Consider the following 10,528-nt stretch of genomic DNA (forward strand, 5'->3'; position numbering starts at 1 on the left):
ATCAGACTAAAGACACACTTGGACTGGGGCACACTCGTGCTGGGGCCACACACGGACTGAAGACGGACTGGGGACACACTGGACTGGAGGCACACTCGGACTGGAAACACACTCGGACTGGGGACACACTCAGACTAGGGGCACATTCAGTCTGGAGACACATTTGGACTGGGGGCACATCCAGACTGCAGACACACTCGGACTAGGGGCACACTCGTACTGGGGGCACAGTCGGACTAGAGACACACCCGGACTGGGGGCACCGTCGGACTGGAGACACACCTGGACTGAAGGCACACTCGGACTGTGGGCACACTCGGACCGGAGACACACTCGGACCGGAGACACACTCGGACTGGAGACACAGTCGGACTGGGGGCACAGTCGGACTGGGGGCACAGTCGGACTGGAGACACGCTCGGACTGGACACACACTCAGACTTGAGACACACCCGGACTGGGGGCACACTCGGACTGGGGGCACACTCGGACTGGGGGCACACTCAGCCTGGAGACACACTCGGACTGTGGGCACACTCGTGCTGGGGGCACACTCGTGCTGGGGCCACACTCGGACTGGAGACACGCTCGGACTGGAGACACGCTCGGACCGGGGGCACACCCGGACTGGAGACACGCTCAGACTGAAGACACACTCGGACTGGGGGCACAATCGGACTGGAGACACACTCAGACTGGACACACACGCGGACTGGAGACACACTCAGACTGGACACACACTCGGAATGTAGACACACCCGGACTGGAGACACGCTCGGACTGGAGACACACTCGGACTGGTGGCACACTCGTACTGGGGGCACAGTCGGACTGGCGACACACTCGGACTGGGGGCACACTCGGACTGGGGACACACCCGGACTGGAGACACACTCGGACTGGAGGCACACTCGGACTGTGGGCACACTCGGGCTGGAGACACAATCGGACTGGAGACACACTTGGACTGGGGCACACTCGTGCTGGGGCCACACCCGGACTGGAGACACACTCGGACTGGGGGCACACTCGGACTGGGGACACACCCGGACTGGAGACACACCCGGACTGGAGACACATTCGGTCTGAAGACACACTCGGACTGGGGGCACACTCGGACTGGAGGCACACTCGGACTGGAGGCACACTCAGACTGGAGACACACCCGGATTGGAAACACACACCCGGATTGGAGACAAACTCGGACTGGAGGCACACTTGGACTGTGGGCACACTCGGACCGGAGACACACTCGGACTGGAGACACACTTGGACTGGAGACAAACTCGGACAGGGGACACACGGGGAATGTCTCCAGTCCGGGGCACACTCGGACTGGAGACACACCCGGACTGGGGGCACATTCGGATTGGAGACACACTCGGACTGGAGGCACACTTGGACTGGAGACACACTCGGACTGGAAGCATACTCGGACTGGGGGCACACCTGGACTGGAGACACACTCGGACTGGGGGCACACCCGTCTGGGGGCACACTCGGACTGGAGACACACCCGGGCTGGGGGCACACTCGGACTGGAGACACACTCGGACTGGAGACACACTTGGACTGGAGACAAACTCGGACTGGGGACACACGGGGAATGGAGGCACACTTGGACTGGAGACACACTCGGACTGGAAGCACACTCGGACTGGGGGCACACCTGGACTGGAGACACACTCGGACTGGGGGCACACCCGTCTGGGGGCACACTCGGACTGGAGACACACCCGGACTGGGGGCACATTCGGATTGGAGACACACTCGGACTGGAGGCACACTTGGACTGTAGACACACTTGGACCGGAGACACACTCGGACTGGAGACACACTTGGACTGGGGCACACTCGTGCTGGGGCCACACTCGGACTGGAGACAAACTCGGACTGGGGACACACGGGGAATGGAGGCACACTTCGACTGGAGACACACTCGGACTGGAAGCACACTCGGACTGGGGGCACACTCGGACTGGAGACACACTCGGACTGGAGGCACACTTGGACTGTGGGCACACTCGGACCGGAGGCACACTTGGACTGGAGACACACTCGGACTGGAGGCACACTCGGACTGGGGGCACACTCGGACTGGAGACACACCCGGACTGGAGACACACTCGGACTGGAGACACAATCGGACTAAAGACACACTCGGACTGGAGACACACCTGGACTGGAGACACATTCGGTCTGAAGACACACTCGGACTGGGGGCACACTCGGACTGGAGACACATCCGGATTGGAAACACACACCCGGATTGGAGACACACTCGGACTGGAGACACACTCGGACTGGAGGCACACTTGGACTGGGGCACACTCGTGCTGGGGCCACACTCAGACTGGAGACAAACTCGGACTGGGGACACACAGGGAACGGAGGCACACTGGGACTGGAGACACACTCGGACTGGAAGCACACTCGGACTGGGGGCACACCCGGACTGGGGGCACACTTGGACTGGGGGCACACTCGGACTGGAGACACACCCGGACTGGGGGCACACTCGGACTGGAGACACACTCGGTCTGGAGGCACACTTGGACTGTGGGCACACTCGGACCGGAGACACACTCGGACTGGAGACACACTTGGACTGGGGCACACTCGTGCTGGGGCCACACTCGGACTGGAGACAAACTCGGACTGGGGGCACACTCGGACTGGGGACACACCCGGACTGGAGACAGATCCGAACTGGAGACACATTCGGTCTGAAGACACACTCGGACTGGGGGCACACTCGGACTGGAGGCACACTCGGACTGGGGGCACACTCGGACTGGAGACACACCCGGACTGGCGGCACACTCGGACTGGAGACACACTCGGACTGGAGGCACACTTGGACTGTGGGCACACTCGGACCGGAGACACACTCGGACTGGAGACACACTTGGACTGGGGCACACTCGTGCTGGGGGCACACTCGGACTGGAGACAAACTCGGACTGGGGACACACGGGGAATGGAGGCACACTTGGACTGGAGACACACTCAGACTGGAAGCACACTTGGACTGGAGACACACTCGGACTGGAAGCACACTCAGACTGGACACACACTCGGAATGTAGACACACCCGGACTGGAGACTCATTCGGACTGGAGATACACTCGGACTGGGGGCACACTCTGACTGGAGACACACTCAGACTGGACACACTCTTGGACTGGAGACACACTCAGACTGGACACAAACTCGGAATGTAGACACACCCGGACTGGAGACACACTCGGACTGGAGATACACTCGGACTGGGGACACACTTGTACTGGGGGCACAGTCGGACTGGAGACACGCTCGGACTGGACACACACTCTGACTTGAGACACACCCGGACTGGAGACACACTCGGACTGGAGACACTCTCGGACTGGGGGCACACTCATACTGGGGGCACAGTCGGACTGGAGACACACTTGGACTGGGGGCACACTCGTGCTGGGGGCACAATCGGACTGGGGACACACGCGGACTGGAGGCACACCCGGACTGGAGACACACTCAGACTGGAGACACACTCAGACTGGAGACACAATTGGACTAAAGACACATTGTGACTGGAGACACACCCGGACTGGAGACACACCCGGACTGGAGACACACTCAGACTGGAGACACACTCGGACTGGGGGCACACTCGGACTGGGGGCACACTCAGATGGAGACACAATCGGACTAAAGACACACTCTGACTGGAGACACACTCAGACTGGAGACACAATCAGACTGGAGACACACTCGGACTGGAGACACACTCGGACTGGGGCACACTCGGACTGGAGACACAAGCAGATGGAGACACAATCGGACTAAAGACACACTCTGACTGGAGACACACTCAGACTGGAGACACACTCGGACTGGGGACACACCCGGACTGGAGACACAATTGGACTAAAGACACACTCGAACTGGAAGCACAATCGGAATGGGGGCACACTCGGTCTGGAGACACAAACGGATTGAGTGCACACTCGGACTGGAGACACACTCGGACTGGAGACACACCCGAACTGGAAGCACAATCAGAATGGGGGCACACTTGGACTGGAGGCACACTCGGACTGGAAGCACACTTAAACTGGAGACACACTCGGACCGGAGACACAGTCAGACTGGAGACACACTCGGACTGGAGGCACACTCGGACTGGAGACACACTCGGACTGGAGACACACTCGGACTGGAAGCACAATCGGAATGGGGGCACACTCGGATTGGGAATATGTGACACAACCTGTGAAGGAGGGGCTGCGTCTCTCCCCTTTCACAGGGGCACAACATGGGTCATCACCCTCTGGAGTGTTCGCTGCAAAGACTTGTTGAACGCATTCTACTTGACCAATGCCCCTCTCTGAAGGTGGCACCTCCTTGGCACACACGTCCACTGATTAGCTGCTCGTTATGCAGGTGGTAGTCTCACTGATGCTTCCTCTGAGACCTTTGAGCTCCTGCCCTTAAAGGTGAGGATGGGGCCTTCAGTGGAGCTGAGCACATTAATGTTGTGATCGAGGGTAGGTTTGTGAAACCTATTGGACAGAGGATAGGGAGAGAGAGAGATAGACAGAGAGATAGAGAGAGAGAGAGAGAGAGAGAGAGAAAGATAGAGAGAGAAGACATTGTGGTTTGTGGTTGGAAATATCTTCCATTGACTGAGGAATACAGCGGAGTTAAAGGGTGAGTGGCAGACTCAGGGTTTGTACTTCCTCATCTCACAGGACACAGATGTTTCAGCATTCTTACGGGAGCGTTCCTGTGGGAGCGTTCCTGCAGGGGCATTCCTGCGGGAGCATTCCTGTGGGAGCATTCCAGTGGGAGCGTTCCTGCGGGAGCGTTCCTGCAGGAGCGTTCCTGGTGTTTTCTTGCCAAAACTGTCTCCCTGTAGGGAGGAGCTGAGAAGCTTGATGTCTGGCCCATCTCCACTCACCTGACCTCTCTGCGTCCTGATGAAGGGCTTCTGCCCGAAAAGTCGACCCTTTTGTTCCTCAGATGCTGCCTGACCTGCTGTGCTTTTCCAGCACCACACTTGCTGACTCTGTCTCCAGCAACTGCAGTCCTCACTATCTCACAGTATTTGATGATCACTCTTGCCAAAGTGTTCCTGCTCAGACATTTGGTTCACTTCATTTCCCAGCATCAGACGCTGCAATGCCTCCTTTCAAAATCTATCAACAATACTCTCTGAAACATATTTTCAAAATTTCTCTCCTCAAACAGCATTTCATTTCTTATTGTTAATTAAAGACTGCCAGTAACAACGCTCTTTATTTCTTGCATATTTCTGATTCCTCTACAGTTTTGTTTGTGCACTTACTCAATGTTCGCCAGCCTGTAGCCTAGGTCTGGTAGAGTGTGATCTCACCTTGTTTAGCATTTCATCTCGAAATGAATGAACTGTGTTTGCTCATCCCACTCTCTTTCTAACAGTCAATTGTTTTCTCTAATCAGTACTCCTACCCCAGCATTTTTTAAAATCCTCCATTTTGTTATTCTGAATTTTGATGCCCTTGTTTATTAAGCGCGAGTGCTCACCATTTTAAGCCAAGCTTCCATTACAACTGTTGGTGGTTATCGATGCTTAACAGGTTGACAAAACACAATAATTGCACTCTTTGTTTATATTATTCAGGGGAATGCTCCAACAGAGGCTCTGTTGGACAACTGAAGTAGAATTGTGTCCTTTATCAGTGGGTAACAATAGGTAGCCAATCACTTGTGTCATTCAATCACTCTTGCTTTTCAGCCTATTACAAAACACTTCCTGTTTTTTCACCTTAATCCACTTTCCTGCTTCTATATACTTGTTTAAAAACTGAAACTCTCTAACATATTCCAGTTCTAATAAAAAAACCATTGACCTAAAACATTAGCTCTGTTTACCTTTCCATAGAAACTGCCAGATCTGCTGAGTATTTCCAGCGCTTCCTGTATCTCTAACAGTCTTAACTCACAGAATGTTCTTTTTGTTTCTACCCTTCAGCCTTGACTAGTCAAAGGTTTATTGGTTTGGTCATTTGTATTGCCCTCTAGGTGGTTTTACAAAAAAAAATGGAAAACTGAATTGAGTTTCACCCTGATCCTTTCACCCTGATTTGATGAAGAATTCAGGAGGTCAGACCAGGAATAGCAGAGGGCAAAACTATAATGATTCCACAGCCATCATATCAGAATTCAGCCCTGCATTCCTGCCAGATCCAGTCACGAATCAACAATAAAACAAGTAATTAGTGGAGACTTTATAAATATCCTTCTCCTCAATTATGGAATCATCAATGATAGTTTTCAGATCGGATCCAGAACCCAGCTCTTTGACAAGAGACCTCTTCCTTCCTGTAGAAAAAGCACCTCAGGTTTTCATGCTGACGAAATTATTTGGTTGTGTCTGAAAATGATTAAAACCAGGACAGAAGTCCATGACTAATATCCCAGCCATTGGATCAATCTAAACTTCAGCTGTTGTCTCACCAGCCTCAGTTTTCTGATGAATATTGACATGAGCATTCAAACCCTGGTTTTATAGTCCCTTTGGGATTAACACTCCTTAACTAAATGTTGATGTTAATACTTAATTTGCTAATAATGTGGCAACATTTAATTTGATTATCCTTTCTTATCTTTCATCTAACATTAAGCAATGAAGCATTTAGCTTCAACAAAATACTGAAAGAACTAGATGCTGGAAATCAGACGGTAGAACAGAAGGAGAAACTCAGCATGTCTGGCAGCATTTGTAGAGCGAAAGCAAAGTTAACGTTTCAGATCTAAATCCTCTGATAGATTTTCCAGCAATTTCTGTTTTTGTAAGCATTTAGATTGAATGCCCTTATCTCTGAGAATGACAGGGCTCTATTCATTTGTATGTCTGACTCAAGGATGGTTCTAATTAATAATATTCTGGATGCATCTTGTCTTTTCCATTCCTGCAGCATGTTTGCCTCTCACAGTTTGTACAAACGCCATGGGGAGAGGTCTCCTGTCTCTGGTGTGCTAACTAGAATATTGAACATGGTGGCAAAATAGGGGGGAAATGAAAAAAACATCAGGTCCCTGATATTGAGGAAAGATCCCATGATGTTCTCCTCAAGTCTGAAATGGTGATTTCAAGAGATCGTCCTTGAGTGGCATTTCACTGCTTTTGCAGGTCATTAAAACCCAATCCGTATAATTTGCATGTCTCATCTAATTCTCCTCGTCTACATCAGAAAAAGTGCAAATTACTTACGGGTAAAACAGAGTGGGGACCTGACAGCCGCAGTTTGCCATTCGCCAGGCCCTGGGCATTATGGGACTGCTCCTTTGAAACAATATGCTGCTTGCTTCATGGCCATCTTCGTCCTCAGCCTTTCTTCCACCACTTGGCATCAGCGAAATGCCAGCCTCTGCCCCCTCTCAGACCATCTCTGATACCACTTCATGCCCTGAACGTTCTCCCTTGGAGCTGTCAGATACAGGGACAATCACAGATCTCATGCCTCCATATTGAATTCTTTTGTTCTAACACACATAAGCACATCTAAGCTTTCTTTATTATTGCCCCCTCCCTTCAGGGCGTACCTTCCAACTTCTGTCTGATTAATATTGCTTTCATTGTGTACATTGACTTGAGCACAGGTTACACTTCCTTCGTACACAAGGTCGTCAGAATTCAGATACAAGTTGCCAGCCTCCACGGTTTAGCTGTTTCTTCAAGATATACTGATGGTGCGATGCACTGAAATGTCAACGTACCGGTCAGATTTGGCAGCGTGGGGGGTGAGCATGTTACTGTGTGGACCAAGGCCATGTCAATGTCAGACCTGCAACGCGTGTCAGCAACTTATGCAACAAACACACTGCAGTGCTTCAGACAAATGCTGATGAGGGAAGGTCAAAGGGGAACAACAGCGTGAAGGGTTACGACACTCAAATAGGAGATATCGCCAGAGTCATTTCTTGGGCATATTCTTTTCCAGTCCAGAAGGCTGCTGACTGTCAATCAAGCTCTTACTTCAACCAGGATCTGACGATTTATATTCTTTCAGTCCAGGAATCTGGACATTATCAATCACACAGAGCAAATGTAAACATTCTGAGGTTACAAGCAGATCAGTGAGGGTGCTGTTGAGGCATCTGTCCAGGGGAATGGTCAGTCCAAGAGGTGAACACTGTCACTCCCGGGCATGTGTCCCCAGAGGGATAAATTGGGTTATTAATGTGAGTACAGTGCTGGGGAAGGGTTTCTTGGGAACGTGGAGATGTCTGATGAGGTTACAGGGACTGCAATGCAGAAAAGAAGTTTGGAAAAGGGGTGTACCAAGAGCAACAGGCAGAGCTTGTAACTCATTCTCTCAAGTGTGAGCTCTGAAACATTCCACTATCATATGATTCTCTCCTGCATGATGAAAATAAAAATGGCAGTCAGTGCACCCAGAATGCAGGAAGTAAATGCTTTTTTATTGGACTGAGGGAGGGGGTTCCATCTGCTGGCAATGTCATGCCATCCAGGAGGCAGTTGCACTAATCACCCATTCTGTATTAAAGCGGGTTGTGGGTCAATTAGCTCAGTCAGCAGGACAGCTGGTCTGTAATGCAGAGTGATCCTACCAGCCTCCATTCAATTCTCTGCATTGGCTAAGGTCCCCACAGGGGACTCTCCCCTCGTTTGAGGTATGATGACCCTCAGTTTAAACTATCACTGTCTGTAATTAGAGAGCAGTTTGGTAGGACTATGGAGTCTAATTATTAGGGTGTCACGGTGGCTCTGTGGTTAACACTGTTGCCTCACTGTGCGAGGGACCCAGGTTTGAATCTACTCTGTGTGCAGTTTGCATGTTCTCCCCATGTCTGTGTGTTCTGTCATGTGTTCTGATTGCCTCCTACAGTCCAGAGATGTGCAAGGTAGTTGGATTGGCCATAATAAATCGCCCACAGTGTCCAGGGGGTGTGCAGGCTAGATGGATTAGCCATGGGAAATGCAGGGTTACAGGGATATGATTGGGTCCGGGTGGGATGCTTTTCAGAGGGTCAGTATGGACTCAATACACTGAATGGCCTGCTTCCATGCTGTAAGAAGCCTATGATTCTACGTGAGTAATCATTAAATTCTGCATGTGTACCACATACATTGTTCAACTGGGTTGATTATAAATCCTGATGACAGGCAATCCTGACCATGTTATTGGTCAGGTTAGCTGTAATAACCTCTATGAAGCAGAGAAGCAGCCTTTAACACATTACCTGTCCTCTACAAATCTCAAACATTTTCCAAGGTCTCATAACCTGCATAAGCCCTAATGCAGAGCTGCTATGCTCACACATTGAACTTTAAGTATTTCACAACATACTCTTCTATGCAAAGCTGCCTTTCCTTTTTGGTGTGGATATTGCAAGTTTCAGTAATTGTACTGAGCTTACAATGTCTTCCTATCTTTGTGCAAAGTGGCTTGTGCTGCATACATTGGAAGACCTATTTAGTGAAAGTTTCTGTAGATACATCCCATGACTCTTTTGCTGGAGGACTCTACGTCCTACAATATCAAGGGCGATGTTAAACTCTCACTTGTGTGAGATTGGACTGCTCACTGCCTGCATTGATTGGGAGTTGGTTTATTTCAACATTCTCCACATCGGCTCATTGGTACCATCACCATTGGATCCAGCCTTCACAGGTAGCACCATCACAGCACAAACAAAGGCTGCAGAGAAATTGAGGAGCAGTAGGTGAATCAGCAAAGCCTGGAACCAGCAGTCTATCAGAGTTCCCTACACACCCTCATCCCATGTACTTCTCACGTAGGTGACTCCTATTGCCTTCCGAAGATACACAAAGTCAACAAACCAGGATATCCCCATTGTATCAGACATTGTGACCCTTTGTGAGAACCTCCCTGGCTATGTCGAAGGCATCTTGAAACCTATTGTACAGGGGACCCCAGTTTCTGTCACGACACTACAGATTTCTCACAGAAACTTAGTACCCACGGAACAGTCGAACTGGGAACATTCCTCGTCACAATGGACGTTTCAGCACTCTACACCAGCATCCCCCACAATGATGGCATCGCGGCAACAGCCTCAGTACTCAACACCAACAACTGCCAGTCTCCAAACACCATCCTACAACTCATCCGCTTTATCCTCGGTCACAACGTCCTCACCTTTGACAACCAGTTCTTCATCCAGACACACAGAACAGCCATGGAGACCATATTTGCACTCCAATATGCCAACGTTTTTTATGCACGGGTTAGAACAAGACTTCTTCTCTACTCAGGACCTCCAACCAACATTATACACCAGGTATATTGATGAGGTAAAAACAATGACTGCAGATACTGGAAACCAGATTCTGGATTAGTGGTGCTGGAGGAGCACAGCAGTTCAGGCAGCATCCAAGGAGCTTCGAAATTGACGTTTCGGGCAAAAGCCCTTCATCAGGAATAAAGACAGAGAGCCTGAAGCGTGGAGAGACAAGCGAGAGGAGGGTGGGGGTGGGGAAAAGTAGCATAGAGTATAATGGGTGAGGGGGGAG

The 10,528-nt window shown here is 50.9% G+C and overlaps 1 protein-coding gene across 1 annotated transcript; it reads right to left on the reverse strand.

Annotated features, from left to right (window-relative positions):
• Positions 1–202: 202 nt before the first annotated feature.
• LOC122551029 (proline-rich protein 36-like) lies at positions 203–3,404 on the reverse strand. Its single transcript, XM_043692672.1, has 3 exons — positions 3,282–3,404; positions 759–3,184; positions 203–695 (listed from the first exon to the last, which is right to left on the reverse strand). The coding sequence occupies exons 1-3, from the start codon at positions 3,402–3,404 to the stop codon at positions 203–205; spliced, it is 3,042 nt and encodes a 1,013-aa protein (XP_043548607.1).
• Positions 3,405–10,528: the final 7,124 nt, after the last annotated feature.

The sequence above is a fragment of the Chiloscyllium plagiosum genome, chromosome 6 (genome assembly GCF_004010195.1).
Source record: "Chiloscyllium plagiosum isolate BGI_BamShark_2017 chromosome 6, ASM401019v2, whole genome shotgun sequence".
Taxonomy (NCBI): Eukaryota; Metazoa; Chordata; class Chondrichthyes; order Orectolobiformes; family Hemiscylliidae; genus Chiloscyllium; species Chiloscyllium plagiosum.

Bases quoted from the DNA above. Each gene is read 5' to 3' on its own strand.
- LOC122551029 (XM_043692672.1), bottom strand. From the start codon at position 3,404: ATGAGTGTGCCCCCAGTCCGAGAGTGTCTCCAGTCCGAGTGTGTCTCC. The intron at 3,185-3,281 runs GTGTGTCCCCAG...GTGTGTCTCCAG, and splicing joins CGACTGTGCCCCCAGTACAA to TCCAAGAGTGTGTCCAGTCT. The intron at 696-758 runs GTGTGTCTACAT...GTGTGTGTCCAG, and splicing joins CGAGCGTGTCTCCAGTCCGG to TCTGAGTGTGTCTCCAGTCC.